Here is a 16,757-nt window from a genome sequence, read left to right on the forward strand (position 1 = left end):
CAACGTTTTATTTCACTTTGGGATTAATAAAGTATTTTTAAATTTAATTGAAATAGACTTTTTTCTTTGTGTTTCTTTGTGTTTACTAAACTCAGCTCTACCTGCATAACACTACATACATACCTATTTTCTCAGAAATCCTAAAGATTGAATGTCTCCTGAGCTTCACAAATCCACAGCCAAACTGTCAGGAAGAGTGGAAGCAGCTGTTGGGAGCTGAAAGACAGGAACTCCTCTAATCTGTCAGTTAAACAGGGTGATAACCGGGGAGCCATGGAAGCTGCCCAGGCGCTGAGAGACTCCTGTCTCGTTCTGAGTTTTTACAGACACAATAGAGGCGGTAGTCGGGTGGGTGGGGTGGTTAGAGTCAACAGGACTGTCTAGGCCTCATACAGCAGTTCTCCATCTGCACTTTGTTCCCTCAGTAAATGAATGTTTGATCTTTTTCCTCCTTGCTCTCACTTCATTAGTGAGGTAATAAATTATGCAGAGGAAAATGCCAGTTGGTGCCCGACAGAATGAGCTATAATATGTCAAAAACAGAGACAAGAAAAAAGTGTAAATGTGATGCACTGTGCTTTACAACAGTGAAGTACAGTGCCTTGCAAAGGCATTCATACATCTTTAGCTTTCACATTTTGTCACACTGCAGGCCACAAACTTCTTGTTATTGTGTTTTGGGGTATGTCTCTATTTAGCTTTGCACATCCATCCATCCATCCATCCGTCCATCCATCCATCCGTCCATCCATCCATGCATCTGTCCGTCCGTCTATCCATCCATCCATCCGTCTGTCATACAGATTTTAAGTCAGATACATACATTCCAATTAAGTAACTATCAAACAGTGCAGTCAGATTCAATGTATTATTCAATTGGTTTTAGAGTTTTTTTTTATCTATGGAAACCCAGCAGATTGCATCGAGTCAGTGACTTGCAGCATTCACTCTTCCTGGATGAGCATGTAGCAACAGTGGATAGTCTCTTGCATTGACTTTGCAGCAATCCCTCATACTGAGGAAACCTCCAGCAGAACCAGGCTCCGTCTGAGCTTCCATCTGCCACAACTGACCGGGGGTTTGAGAGAACAGAGCAGAGAGACAAAAAGAATACAGAAAGCACTTATCCAGGAGTACCTTCTATGGGAAAGTACTCATGTGAATGGGCTTTACAGTAAGTCTGGACTCTGGTTAGATGATTATGGTTGTTTTCCTCATTGAAGGTGAACTTTCGCCGCAGTCTCAATTTTTTTGCATCCTGTAACATGTTTTTCCCCTAAATTTAGCTCCATTCACCTGTCCATTAACTCTGACCCATTTACTGCCCCTGCTGAACAAAGCATCCCATACCATGATGCTACCATTTTTCACTGTGGGGGTGGTGTGTTAGGTTACAGCATTAGTTTTCCTCTGCACACAGAATTTGTGCGTGTGGGCCAGATAGTTTAGTTCTAGTCTCATTTGACCGGAGCACCTTCTTGCATATGTGTCCCCTACATAGCTAGAGGCAAACTTTAAATAGGACTTCTCATAGCTTTCTTTCAGAAATGGCCTTCTCCTTGGCACTCTTTAATAAAGACAGGGTTTAAATAGTTGTAGTTTATACCAAGTTAAATTTAACTCTGGGTGATTCTATTTACTAATTAGGGGACCTGTAAAATCAAATGGTTGTACTGGATTTTATTTAGGGGATTAGAGTAAATGAGGGCTGAATGCAGATCACATTTTTCTTTGTTAACATTTTAGAAAACCATGTACCATTCCCGTTACAATTATGCGTTACACTGTGCTGGTTTATGACATAGTAAAGTTATACTCACCCTGAATGTGTTAGGGTGGAAGGAGCCAAGGTAATTACTGATCCAGACTGGGAGGCGGCGGAGGAACAGGACAGCCCTTGCTGGGCTGCCAGGCTGCAGCTCGGGGCCATCATTGGGCCATGCCCCTGGGGATGATGCAGTGGAGGCGGAGGATTATTGAGTGGTGGCTGAGGATGTGTGAGCTGAGGCTGGGGAGAGTGCTGAAGCTGAAGCTGAGCTTTTAGATGGTGCTGATTCATACAAGGTGGCCCATTATGAGACAACGCCTGTAGAGGATGAAGCAAAACCAACAAACTGCTTGGACCTTTTTTGAACTTTGAACTAGCATTGAGGTGTGCGTGTGCGCCTATGTGTTTGATGACTGGCTGTTTAATTTAGAGGATAGAATGTGATCACCTGGTTTGTCTTTCCTACAGCAGGTCAGATATCTGCAGTTGACTAATTGGGTCTGACATCCTTTATCCCCCTCACCAACACATGCCACTCAAGACAAAAACCATCATAGACCTCGCAAGCAAATTCCAAGTGGTAATAAAGCACAGGTCTGCACTGTGTCTTGCATAGTGATGAGACCTCTGTTTTCAAAGAGTAAAAAAAAAGGTAATCCCTGTTGATATGTACCTGTTTGTTATTCTCCTCTTCCTGGGCTTGGAGAAACTCCTCCTCGATCTCCTTGAACAGACCAACCTCTTCACAGTTCTGCAGAAATCGCGTCGGAGTCGGAGTCTGGTCTGAAAACATTACACGTGATCAGACACAAAAAAGGAACTAAATTAAATGCCTTTGCAGAAATTCGTGCCTTGCTGCCCTGTTTCATGCGACAGCCTCCGCCGTTCAAGCTCATACATGTTTTGAACCAGCTGTCGTCCAGGTTGTAATGCAAGGAGGAGAGACAAGCCGAGCTCCCAACCTCATGCTCTGATAACATCAGTCTGTCTCTCTGAGCCGTCTAAACATGCAGGGGTCAGGGGTCAGCTGGGCTCTTTGTTTTGACACCAGATTTCCTGCAGGAGGCGAGACAGATTGCAGGACATGGGACATGGGGCGGGGGTCCCGGCGGGAGAGTCTGCAGAGGTTAGATCCCACACTGATGTTTACATCCAGAGAGACAGCTGATCCTATGTTAACAGACCTCATCGTGTACCAGCATTTTGACTATGTGATTTGGATATTATTGGCTCATAGTGATTCAGTTAGTATTTCCAAAGTTACTCAATTCACACTTGTCCTCTTTAGGGCTCTGGCGTTGATACAACTATAAATCTATTGTGTTGCGTTTTTGAACATCCTTTAGCTAAGTTTTTATTATTTTATAACTACAACAATGACCCTGTTTAGACTTATCACAAGATAACAAAAACCACAGGATAGCTCCCTTTGACAGAGACAGAAACAGAAAAAGAGTTGATGATGCCGATAAAAACAATGTGCTTCTTATTTTACAGATTTTATGTAAATGTGGTACATAGGCAACAGGTTAACTAATAAAAACTGATCCATATCTCTAAAAAGTCATTTTTATTTAGACCTGGATCAATGGTAAATGGAACGTGTTGGAAATTGCAATTCTGTCATTGATATGCTGATTGTTATGCTGTAAACATGTTCAAAAAGATGCTTAAAGTTCACTGATGCAGAAGTTTTCACTGGATAAGAGCAAATCTTTTTAATTCCTCAAGGTGGATTTATAATTTAGCTTGTTGCTGTGCTTACTCCAGTCATCATGTTTGTTAATTGGTTTATCATACTCATTCCTTAGGATGTTTTTAACAGATTGAGTATTAAAATTTATGAAGAAGACCAAAGACTAAATTGTACATGCAAATATTCAAGGAGTATGTGAACACTGAACGTTCTGTAACTGTTAAACTTACTTATTATTCCTTAAATATACATGTTATTGCTGTTTTTTTATTGGAAACACACGTTTAAATGTATTATTGTGGATTTTATCTAATCCATATTTATTCCACAGTTCCAAAATTGTACATTTAGGCTCAGATATATTGCGGGGCATTCATGAATATATGATATAATTTCCCTTAGAAGAGTTGCACCTCGACCCCACACTTTGTCTGACCGTTAATAAGGTCCTGGTGTAATTATGGCTTTGAATTTAGCCATTCTTTTTGGAAGAATTGGGCTCATTTAAAGTAATTGGTTTTCTGTGACAAGCCCCTTTTTTAAGCATAGTCTGGACGTTTTCCGTAGAACTAATAGGGTTTTGGGATTGACATTACAAACCCTTGTTGATTGGTTTTGGCCTGTTGGAACACCCAACTTTGTCAAAGTTTCACCTATTTGACCCAAACTGGTTTATTGCATAAAGTTGGAATAATGAAGATGGGGGACTACCTCCAAAGTATTCAGCTTAGACACAATGGGTGTTCAAAAAAGAATGTGATCCCAAACACACCGGATGGAGCAGAATAATCTCAAGCTTCTGAAATGGCCCAAGCCACAATTTGCTTGAGAGCTAACTGATTCAAATAAATTCTACCATTTCTGACCAAATGAGTGGTCAAACATTCAACTAGAAGGGTTCTAGAAGCATGATTATGGCTATGAAAGTGGGGTGCATGTATATATTTGTAAAATTGTATAATGCATGCACCTAATTCTTGTTTTTGTAATTCATTGAAGATGTTTTCTGTAAGATCCCTCCATTCTTAAAAAAGAACAATTCAAATGCAGCCTTGAAGGCCCAAAGTTAATATAGTATGACATCCCGCTCAAAAACCATCAGAACCGGGTGTGTTCTCTACCCACTCCTCTTCTCCCTCTACACAAATGACTGCACCACAGCCGACCTGTCTGTGAGACTCCTGAAGGTTGCAGATGACCCCACTGGCATTGGCCTGATCCAGGACAATGACAAGGCGGCATTCAGTCAGATGGTGGATCAGCTGGTCCACCGGTGGAATCAAAACCACCTGAGGCTTAAACTACTCAAGACTGTGAAGATGACGGTGGACTTCCAGAAAACACCTCCCATACTGCACTCCCCTCACCATCCTCAACAACATTATGTTCCTAGGAACAACCCTTTCTCAGGACCTGAGATGGTCCTCACACATAGACAGTTTGGAAGAAGGCCCAGCAGAGACTGTACTTCCTGTGGCAACTCAAGAAGTAGCATCTGCCACAGGAGCTGCTGATCATCTTCTACACTGCCATTATTCTGTCTGTCCTGTGTTCATCCATCATTGTGCGGGTTGTCTCTTACACAAAACAGGACAGGTCCAAATTGCAACAATCAGGTCAGGAGAGGATCATCAGATTCAACCTTGCCTCCAACCACGACTCGCAAACGGTCTAGGGGCAGGAAAAGCGCAGCTCTCTGAAGACCCCACACATCCTGGACCCAAACTGTATAGACTATAACTTTTAAGTCATGTCTACAGAGCACTTTTTGCAAAAACGAGCCACGACAGAGACAGTTTCTTTCCCCCAGGCTGTCTCTCTGTTGTAGACAAAAAAAATTCTTACAGCCTGAGTTGTCAACTACTCTGCTGTGTCAACTACTCTGTTGTGATAGAGCAAACATACAAAAGTATGTTTGCTCTATCACAACCTGCCTTTCTTTTTTTTCTTTATATATTAAAATTTGGCTGTACATACACATAGATGTATATACTGTTCTTTTATCCTTATTGTATTTGCTCAAATGTTTAAATATTTATACTTAATGTCTTTACGCTGTGAGTACTTGTAACCAAAGCCAAAGTCCTTTTTTGTGCACACAATCTTGGCCAATAAAGCTGATTTGGATTCATACCCAACAGGAGTGTTTGTAAACTTCTGATAAGCACTGTAAATCAAGCTAGTGATACGATTTCCAATGTTTTCCTTTCATGTGGCATGGAGGTGTGGCAAGTCCTCAAGATGTAACTCTTCATTGAGAGCATAATGTTCTATGTCCACCTGTACTCCGAGTGGTCCAGTGATGGATACTTCTGTGGTAATTGCCAGATTGGAAAATTGCTGAGATTACGAAATTTGTTTGTTTTTCTGTAGCTTTTTACTTTACACATAAAATAGAGAGTGAAATCTCAGAAGAGCCATGTGTGTTAATCCCTCATCCCTCTCTTCTTGTTTTCAAATCAAACCATGTTTGGCCTAACCCAACGTAGTTTACTGTACATGCTGCAACACGAGCCACTCTGTTCCACCGTGCAGACTACCTGAGGGAAGGAAACCTGTATGGAGGTTATCAGATTTCATATTGTATTACATATTGTCATCTTTTTTTCATCCAGTTCCCAGTCTGTGCAGCCTGGACTTACTGAACATATTGAATTGTGAGGAGAAATGTCTTTAAGGTGCGATATAAAGCATAAACAGCATAACTAATTTTTTTCCTAGTTCAGGAAGTCGCCTTGGGGTTGTGAATGATCTGATCTCACCTGAAAAAGTTATGTCCGTCTTTATGGGGGGGAACTTCAGGGTCATCTCATGCTTGTGTCTGTGAATGAGCAGGTGCTCCTCTAGCTGGAAGCGCTGCAGTACAGCGGAAAAAGTGACAGAGATAGTAAATAATATGTGTGAAGATATGAGTTGCTCAAGTAAATCAGCTGTACCGTCTTATCTGACTAAACAGTCAAAATGCTCTCAATCTTATCAGTATTTAAGAAACTCTGACTCATGATATGAGAAAAGAATGATGTCAGATCTTTGGATGCTATTTTATCCACTTGTTTATTATTTGTAGATGTGTGATCAAGTTCCATAAGCACATAAAAAAATTAATCATCAAATTCCTCTTACTATAATGCAAGTCACGCTGTGTCCTACTGACCTGAGAGCAGCCAGGGGCGCCGCACACATAAGGCCTGTCCTGTTTGTCATTCATGTCATACACAAGCCTACACAAACAGAAGAATCAGGAAGAGTGTGAGAATGTGGAGCCTAGTCGCCGAGAAGAGAAGCATTTCCCGTGCATCACAGGTCAAATAGTTCCTCTACAGGAAGCCTTAAGTGCCAGTTTACAGAAACATACCACATTAGAGGTAAAATATGATTTACTGGAGTGTAGAAGGTATGTGTTCTGTATTTCTGCAGATGATAGATACGTCTTTTTTCTTCAGGACAAGGACAAATGTGTGGAGGAAAACTAACACTGCATGTCACAATGAAAACATTGTCTCTATGCTGACACATATAGGTGGCAGAATTATGCTATGGGGATACATCAGTCTACCTTACAAGGATTTTATGATAATATTATACAAGGTAGTGCATAATTTTGAAGTAAAAGGAAAATGATACATGGTTTTTAATTTTTTTAACTACAATTTGACAATTGAGGCTTCTGGTTGTAATCAGCCTCCTTAATAAAATCCAGTGATACTTCTTATTAGGATCCTGTGATAAGTGGCCAAGGCGAAGCGGGTCAGAGTTGTTGGGAAGATGGATAAACCTGCAACTGCGGGCAAAACATAGTTCTAGAAATGCACTCACACTTTTTATTTTGTAAAAAATTGTGGAAAACTAAGTATCTTTTTACCTTCACCAATTCCTGAAAAAACATTGAAAATGGTAGTGCTAATGTGACAAAATAGGAAAACCTTTAAAGCGCATAAAAGCTTTTTCCCAGGCCTGTATCAGAAGGGTATTAAAGTCTTACAGCATCATGGTCTGTACTTTTCATAGTTATTGTGCAGTGATATTCCTGAGTGTGGTGCCTGCAATTATGCTTTCACCGGGCCCAGTTCATGATAAAAGCGATGAAAGCATGAAGGCACATCGGAGCTTGCATCAAACCATCACAGGATAAAAGCATCAATACAAATGCAGGGCAGAGAAGATAACTTCTTTATGCGTCATTTTGGACGTTCTTAATGGTCCTTTATTTCCATCTGATGGCACAGGAAGAAACATTCAAGTCCCCAACAACAGGTGTCACCAGAAGAGTTGAGTGTTAATGTTATGGAAAAGAGTGAGAGGTCTTGAAAGGAGTCTGAAAACACTACAGTAACAGAATATGCCTTGGTAAGTAGTGGAAAGAGTGAGGAGGGGGGAGTGAGGTCAAGGGGATAGGGGGTGGTAGAAGAGGAACGTAAGGGTGATGGAGAGGGAATGGAAAGGGCAAGTGGCAGTGACTAAGGGAGGAAAAAGAGGCAGAAGGATGAGGGAGGGCCACAGTTCAGGGCCTATACTCCTGACAGGTTTGAACCTGCCTCAGCCCCCATTTTCCAACCTAAGGCAGGCAGAGGTGACTTCATAGGTGTGTGTATGTGTGTACGTGTGTGAGTACACATGAGTTACAAAATAAAGCAAACAACTTCACAAGGTCCCAGTAACAGGTAGGCAGGTAAAAATGGGCAGTCTTCACGATTAGCTGAAAAAAAGGGATCATAGTTGCACACTTTCATGGCTCTGAAGCATGAAAAATATCTTTAAGCGTGATTTCATGTTCAAATCATTTGGAGAAAAACTGAAAACGTAAAGAACCAACTACAATCTCTTATCGCAGCGTTCTATCAAGCAGCACTTGTGCGAGATTATAGCAGAGTCAGCACATTTCCAGCAAAACCTTCTGTCAGAGCGGTTACATCACAGCAGAATGATGTCATTCTAGATGCATAAATCCTACATACAGCAACAGACAATATGTTGCGAGTTTAAGAGGGATTAATATGAACTCTGAAGACACTAACAATCATTTCCCTAATATTTAAAGCAGATCATTCCAACCATAATGTGCCCTGTTTCACAGTAAATAAAAAATGCATAACTATAGTTCAGATGCGTTCAGAAACAAGCAACTTACTCTCTCTTAAAGTTTCCATATTTGATAGAAGATTAAATATAACCGAGCTTACAGTATATTCAGATCAGATTCAAGCAGCGGGTTCCGGCCGGTAAATCCAGTGTCAGGACCATGACCCGGTTCTTTTCTACAGCTCGCTAAAAACAACCTGTTCAGCTCACAAACAAGCCGGCCCGGTCCGGCCGGCACAGCTGTATGAAGAGTGCTGTCACACCCCCCTAAATAGACACGGAGCGCTCAACGCGGTCCCGCTTGCGGATGAGACTTCACCAAGACACCTAACCTAAAAAAAAAAAAAAAAAAAAAAAATGTTCCGCCGACGGTAACTTCTCCGGTTCGTTTTAATAAATAAACGGATAAACAGAGGATCCGAATCCGGCTACTGCTGCTGCTGCTGCGCGGTTTAAAAAGTTTTTTGTGAATGAAAAGTAGTCGCAGACTTACCTACAAATGGAGAGAGGGACGAGCGGCGCTCCAGAGAGGAACCACGTTGAACTGGAGCGCGATGACAATACGTTCTATTTACAGAAGCATTACATCACCCTCCCGGTGACGTCACGTGGGATTCCTGAACTTCTAAATCATTGCGGTCCCGTACGGAGAGAGGGGGCGGGGATAGGACGCGAACGGAACGGGACCGGAGCTTGGGGGCGTACATGAATCTAGACTGACAGAAAGAAACGGGACAGACTGTGGGGGGCGCTTTTCATTGCTTAGTTTGGATAGTCATTACAGCTTGAGAACCGAGACAAAAATGGTCGCGTTAATGGCTAAAGAAAAATAGATTATTATTATTATTATTAATAGTCTTTTTGCAGCGTTTCTCAAAAATCTATAATAAATGAAACAATACCAAACAGAAAAATAAAAGGAAATCACTTAATAGAGAAAACACACAAAACCAGATAAGATCTCAAATAAATACAACAATTTAAAATAATCAGTTCTTATGGCAGTTTAGCAATTTAACATCTTCTGACAGAAAGCTGCAGCCAGGGGTGCCCCCAGGCAAGGAACGGCCGGATGGGGGGCTGCTAAAAATCCTAGGGGTGGCACAAAAACTGTGGTCACATGCATGGTTGGGTGATAGGGGTGAGTTGCTACCGCTATTAAGGACAAACGTTGATGGATTCATGCATGCTGCCTTAAGTCCCTATTGTCAGTAAAATTATAGGATTGGCCATAGCTAAGTTTCTGTAACATGAACAGTTACTTTAACAAACAGTCAGTCAGTCATCAGTCATTTTCTTCTGCTTCTTCCATAGTGGGTCACGCGGAAGCTCCAGCACTCAGTGGGCAGGAAGCAGGGTACACCCTGGACAGATCGCCAGTCCATTGCAGGGCAGCACAGATACACACAGGTCAAACAACCATGCACACACTCATTTACACCTAAGGGCAATGTGGAGAGAGCAATAAACCTAACAGTCATATTTTTGGACTGTGGGAGGAAGAAGGAGCACCTGAAGAGAACCCACATAAGCACGGGGAGAACATGCAAACTTAATGCAGAAAGACCCCTGGCTGAGAGTCGAACCCAGGACCTTCTTGCTGCAATGCAACAGTGCTATCAACTGTGCACGTTGCAGCCCTAATAAACATTACTCTACAACTAAATGCACCAAAGTAATCCAAAAAAGCAATTTTTTCTGCAGCCCCTAAACAAATACTGAAAAGCCCTAATACTGGACTACAGGTAGCAAGTATTAATGTCAGTATGAAGTCATGCTTGTTTATTAAATCTACCCGTAAGTATTCAAACCAAACGTCCCAGATTCCAGCTTGTTTTAAGCTATTTATTAAAAGAATGTGGTGAAATTTCTTTTTTCAGTTTATATATATTCTAATGTTAACAATGCTCTGCATCCTGTCAATGACCAAGGAAATATACACCTTTTTTTCTACCCCTCCAATCTGTCTGGGTTTAGGAATATGGCACATCCCTGTGAATGCTTCCACCAATGTTTTTAAATGCATTTATGGATCCGTTGGATGTGACTGCTGTGCTGCACTTTTTACAGACTTGACAATAGCATTTGACACTATTCAGATGTAGGCTCTTTAGACTGACTAATGGATGGTTTTTAAATAATCTTTCTGGTCGTAAGCAGTGTATTCAACTCACTGATCTTTCTTCTTGTTATCTAAATGTCACAAAAGGTGTTCCTCAAGGTTTTGTATTAGGCCCAACACTTTTGACAATTTATATCAAAATTGTGGCCAAAATGTCAATGATGTATCTGATGACACAGTTGTCTAATGACATGCAAAGACACTTGTCCTGATGTTTGATCATCTGCATGTTGCATTTGACATCATTTAGTCACATAGATGCTAACAAATCTAAGGGTATGCAATTTTCAAATAAGAAGAAAATCCTTGTAGTGTGTTCTCACAGTTTGTAAATGTGTGTTCAGTTATAAATTTATTGATATTTTAATTGATTAAAACCTTTATTTTAAATCCCATACCAAACATAATTAGAAAAAAAGTTTTCAAGACTAGCGTTCATTCATAGAAATAAATTATGCTTTTTGTTTAATGTGAGAAAACAACTTGTTGCAGTAACATTTTTACCTCACATGGACTATGTTACCATAATTTATATGAATGGTCCTGTTTAGCTCTTTGCAGATGTTGGATGTTGTTTATCATGGAGCACTAAGATTCATCACAGGATGTAAACCTCTTACCCACTGTTGCATGTTGCATTCCCTAGTTAGATGGCTTCAACTCTCCATTAGCAAACTTTTACAAAAACATTTACCATCCCTGACACTATCACTAACATTTACTATCACTGCATCTAGCTTCCTTTGCTCACAGACCTATATTGCATTTAGTGTTCTTCTAGTACTTAAAGAAGAACTGTAATCTCTTACAATCCCGCTTCCATTTGGAACAAACGCAACATAATATTTTAAGGACAATGGGTGGTCAGTCCTGTTTTCAATGTTATTATTCGTGTTTCCTTCTTGTATTGGATATTTTCCATTCATTTGTCTATTTGCCTATGGTCCATTTTAACGATATTGTTCTTTTGTGTGGCTGTCTCCTGAAAGTGAAACTCAGAGTTACAAGGAGATTTACTTAAACGGAAAAGAGTAAAAAATAAACCGATTCAGAATGATTAGAAATATTAATTTAGAATTTATAAAGGTTCCATCCCTACGCTGACTTATTGGCCTAAACAAAATGCATCCTTTAAAATAAGTAGGATAAGAATCAGTAAGAAATCACAATCACTGGTTTCATTCAACCTTACACAATCTATGTAAAGGTGAACAATCTCTTTAACCCATATTTAAATTAACCATAAAGTGTCCAGTTCTCTCTCAGAGTTCCAATCTGGGCAGCTTTTACACAAAATGCAGACCGACCTAAAGTACTTTTTCTGAGAAGAATCACACAATACCTTCTCAGTGTTCCACTTATTGAATAATTGTTCTCACACAAAAGAGGGAATTAGAAGTTGGGCCCCATACAATCTTAATTGAATGGGGCCCAATGTTTTTCCATTTTTTAATGTTTCACAATGTGTTTATATGTGATGCTATATATCCCACCAGCAACTTGCAGCATCCATAAGTTAAAGGAGTTCATAATGAGTCACATCACTGAATAGCATCAGTGCCATGTTTGGTCAGGCTTTCCGGAGCTCCAGCCAGACTGGGGCTGAGCCCATGTGTATGGTTTTGTTGTGGTTGTGCTGAAAAAAAAAAAGAAAAAAAAAATGGACCAGCCCTTAGTGACTCACCATCCTCCAATCATTTAAAGCATGCAAATTTCCTCAGTGCCATAGAAACAGGAATAAACAGGAAGTTGTAATGATGTCATTCAGTGTTTTGGGCTCTTTCCTCATGTGAATCCCAAGTTTTTGTTCTCAACGCAGATAAGGAGAGATGTTTTACAGCATTTGTGCGTGAAATGTGGGCAGTCATGCTGAAAAAGTATCTGACGGCAGCAGGGAGGTCTGCTGCTCCTCGGGGCACACAACGCTGCTGACATTAACGCTACCTCCACAACTCAGGGGTGCACACATGGCCACCTATCGTCTGGCATCTTCACCTTGGCAGAACATTTGAACAACCAGCCCGGGAGCTTCAGACAGATGGCTTATCAGAGCCTGAGGTCAGACTGATTGTAAAAATATGATACTCAAGGTCAAAAGTCAAACAAACTTACTTAAAACAGAAACTGGCTCAGCTTCTATTTTAAGATTTATAAAGGTAATAACTGGGCTCATATAGAGTGCGTTGACAGAATATTACCTCATTATGGACCTCTGTTTTTTGCTTTTTTGTCACACATGTTTCAGATAAGGAACACATTGTAAACTTAGATAAAAATAACTTGAGTAAATGATGAAATCATTTATTAAGGTTCAAAAGTTATCCAAACCAGCCTGGCTCTACGTGAAGAAGTAACCATTAAACATAGCTTTTGGTTTAAATTCACAAGTCACACCCAGGCCTGATTAATGCCTGGCCTGTAAAGCCAAGAACTTACTTAAATACAATCTGCCTTACAAATCGTAGTATGCTAAAGCCAATTATCTACAAACAGGGAAAACATGGAACAGTGGTGAACCTTCTCATGAGTGGACAGCCTTCCAAAATTATTCTAGGAGCACATTTATGACTCATCCAGGAGGTCACAAGAGAATCCAGAACAATATCTAAAGCAGTGCAGGGATCACATATTTTAGTTAAGCTCAGAGTTCATGATTCAACAATAAAAAAAGACTGAACTATTGTGACCTTAACTGCTGGCCAGGAAAAAACACAAAGGCCCCTTTCACATTGGACAAAAAACATTTTAACAATCCCCAGGACTTTTGGGAAAATATTCTGTGGACTGCTGGGACAAAAGAAACACTTTTTGGAAAGGTGTGTATCTTGTTACATCTTGCATAAAAACTAACAGCATATCAGAAAAAGAAGATGATACTGACAGTCAAACATGGTGGTCCTGTGGTTGCCTGGGTTGCTTTGCTGTTTTAGGACCTGATCAAGCAGATTGCATCGAGTCAGTGACTTGTAGCATTCACTCCTCCTCGATGAGCAAGTAGCGACAGTGGGCAGTCGCTTGCATTGTGAGGCTGACTTTGCAGCAGTCCCTCATACTGAGAATGCATTTGCTGCCACCAAGAGTGCACATCAACCAGTTATTAGGTTTGGGGGATGAATAATTATTTAACATAGCGCCAGATTGGTTTGCATAGCTTTTTTCTATTAATAAATTAAATATTAATGAATAAATGAATGAATAAATGAATAAATTAAATAAATGTCATTTAAAACTGTTTTTGAACGTACTCAGGTTGTCTTTGTTGGATATAAAAATTTGTTTAATGACTTGAAACATTAGTGGGACAAAAAAGAAAAAACAGTAGAAATCTTGAACAGCTTCAGAGTCGGCTAATTAGTATGTCTAAAATAAAGTTTTGAGTTGAGTTTAGCAGAACACAGGAATCAATGTGTGTTTGTGACTTTATTTGTTTCCTTCATTGCAACGTTTACAAGATTAGCGGTATTCTCTTTTTACTTGTTGCACTGCTTGTTCCCAGCAACCAAAGTCAGATGGATAGAAAAGCCAGGTTTGGAGAACCAACACCACAACAGTGTGCGCCACCTACTGACCTCAGATCAGATGATGTCATGTACCATGAACCCTCCCTGCGTGTCTCTCCCTTTTCTCGATCACATTAGCAACACATGCGACCACTTCTGATTTGCGCAACGGATGTCAACAACTGCATCACACTGTGCGTAATGAGTGTGTTGGGTTTGTGTGTGTAAGAGAACACATCTAAGTTGAAGGAGATGAAGCCACTGGATTTCTCTACAGTACATGTGTGAAGGACTGTGTTCTCTGGTGATGTGTTGTTGTTTTGTGGGTGTGCTTGCTTGTATTGCAATTTGGTGGAACTTTGAAATTTGTTTGTACAGGTCCTTCTCAAAATATTAGCATATTGTGATACAGTTAATTATTTTCCATAATGTAATGATGAAAATTTAACATTGATATATTTTAGATTCATTGCACACTAACTGAAATATTTCAGGTCTTTTATTGTCTTAATACGGATGATTTTGGCAAACAGCTCATGAAAACCCAAAATTCCTATCTCACAAAATTAGCATATCATTAAAAGGGTCTCTAAACGAGCTATGAACCTAATCATCTGAATCAACGAGTTAACTCTAAACACCTGCAAAAGATTCCTGAGGCCTTTAAAACTCCCAGCCTGGTTCATCACTCAAAACCCCAATCATGGGTAAGACTGCCGACCTGACTGCTGTCCAGAAGGCCACTATTGACACCCTCAAGCAAGAGGGTAAGACACAGAAAGAAATTTCTGAACGAATAGGCTGTTCCCAGAGTGCTGTATCAAGGCACCTCAGTGGGAAGTCTGTGGGAAGGAAAAAGTGTGGCAGAAAACGCTGCACAACGAGAAGAGGTGACTGGACCCTGAGGAAGATTGTGGAGAAGGGCCGATTCCAGACCTTTGGGGACCTGCGGAAGCAGTGGACTGAGTCTGGAGTAGAAACATCCACAGCCACTGTGCAATGGCGTGTGCAGGAAATGGGCTACAGGTGCCGCATTCCCCAGGTCAAGCCACTTTTGAACCAGAAACAGTGGCAGAAGCGCCTGACCTGGGCTACAGAGAAGCAGCACTGGACTGTTGCTCAGTGGTCCAAAGTACTTTTTTCGGATGAAAGCAAATTCTGCATGTCATTCGGAAATCAAGGTGCCAGAGTCTGGAGGAAGACTGGGGAGAAGGAAATGCCAAAATGCCAGAAGTCCAGTGTCAAGTACCCACAGTCAGTGATGGTCTGGGGTGCCGTGTCAGCTGCTGGTGTTGGTCCACTGTGTTTTATCAAGGGCAGGGTCAATGCAGCTAGCTATCAGGAGATTTTGAAGCACTTCATGCTTCCATCTGCTGAAAAGCTTTATGGAGATGAAGATTTCATTTTTCAGCACGACCTGGCACCTGCTCACAGTGCCAAAACCACTGGTAAATGGTTTACTGACCATGGTATCACTGTGCTCAATTGGCCTGCCAACTCTCCTGACCTGAACCCCATAGAGAATCTGTGGGATATTGTGAAGAGAACGTTGAGAGACTCAAGACCCAACACTCTGGATGAGCTAAAGGCCGCTATCGAAGCATCCTGGGCCTCCATAAGACCTCAGCAGTGCCACAGGCTGATTGTCTCCATGCTACGCCGCATTGAAGCAGTCATTTCTGCAAAAGGATTCCCGACCAAGTATTGAGTGCATAACTGTACATGATTATTTGAAGGTTGACGTTTTTTTGTATTAAAAACACTTTTCTTTTATTGGTCGGATGAAATATGCTAATTTTGTGAGATAGGAATTTTGGGTTTTCATGAGCTGTATGCCACAATCATCCGTATTAAGACAATAAAAGACCTGAAATATTTCAGTTAGTGTGCAATGAATCTAAAATATATGAATGTTAAATTTCCATCATGACATTATGGAAAATAATGAACTTTATCACAATATGCTAATATTTTGAGAAGGACCTGTACATTTGTGTTTTATGTGCTTGCGAAGGTGGATGGCAGAGGAGAAAGGCAGAAAAAGAGTGTTCTCTGGTCTGAAGGTTACTTGCTGAAGTCATCACCGCTGTTTTACGACAGTCAGTTTTAACGCTCGATTAACAAACCCAACAGAAGCCAGCCAAGTCTGGCTAGCCAAGCTAGTGATTAGAAGGACATTCTCCTTTCTCTGAGAGCCACACAAATAGCGTCCTCAAAACTTTTGGCCACCCATCTTAAAGACGTGTAACACGTCTTATACTAAACCCATATTTTATTGCAGCATCATTTCACATTGAAAATGATGATAATCAATGAGTTTCCTTTTCCCTGGGGTATAAATATAATGTGTCCATGAAGCCCATTCCTCTCGGTGACTCTTATAAATAGGAAAGACATGAGAACATGTCATGTGTTGATCTTTATAAGTTAGGAAATGACAATAACAAAACGCCTATTTTGTAATAAATAAATAAAAGGGGATTATGACAAACTTGCTCAGTGTGCACAATGATAAGGATGGGAAGGGAGGTGAAAAAAAACATCTCCAAATTTAATTCTTAGAATTTCTATACCAGGTTATTTGTTGGTTTG

General features: G+C 40.6%; 1 protein-coding gene across 3 annotated transcripts in view; it reads right to left on the minus strand.

Annotated features, from left to right (window-relative positions):
- Window positions 1-9,164, minus strand: part of creb5a (cAMP responsive element binding protein 5a) — a 23,917-nt gene extending 14,753 nt beyond the window's left edge. The window contains exons 1-5 of one of the 3 annotated variants that reach the window (XM_047384024.1): window positions 9,037-9,164; window positions 6,619-6,685; window positions 6,227-6,320; window positions 2,442-2,551; window positions 1,821-2,086 (exon numbers count right to left, since the gene is read on the minus strand). In XM_047384024.1, coding sequence (XP_047239980.1) covers window positions 1,821-2,086; window positions 2,442-2,551; window positions 6,227-6,320; window positions 6,619-6,672 — 524 coding nt within the window. In that variant the 5' untranslated portion in view covers window positions 6,673-6,685; window positions 9,037-9,164. Of the gene's footprint in view, window positions 1-1,820; window positions 2,087-2,441; window positions 2,552-6,226; window positions 6,321-6,618; window positions 6,686-8,592; window positions 8,954-9,036 lie in introns of those variants that run through there. The other 2 variants (XM_047384025.1, XM_047384026.1) reach the window with 2 other exon arrangements.
- Between the last annotated feature and the right edge of the window lie 7,593 nt (window positions 9,165-16,757).

This window comes from Girardinichthys multiradiatus, chromosome 13, assembly GCF_021462225.1.
Source record: "Girardinichthys multiradiatus isolate DD_20200921_A chromosome 13, DD_fGirMul_XY1, whole genome shotgun sequence".
NCBI lineage: Eukaryota > Metazoa > Chordata > Actinopteri > Cyprinodontiformes > Goodeidae > Girardinichthys > Girardinichthys multiradiatus.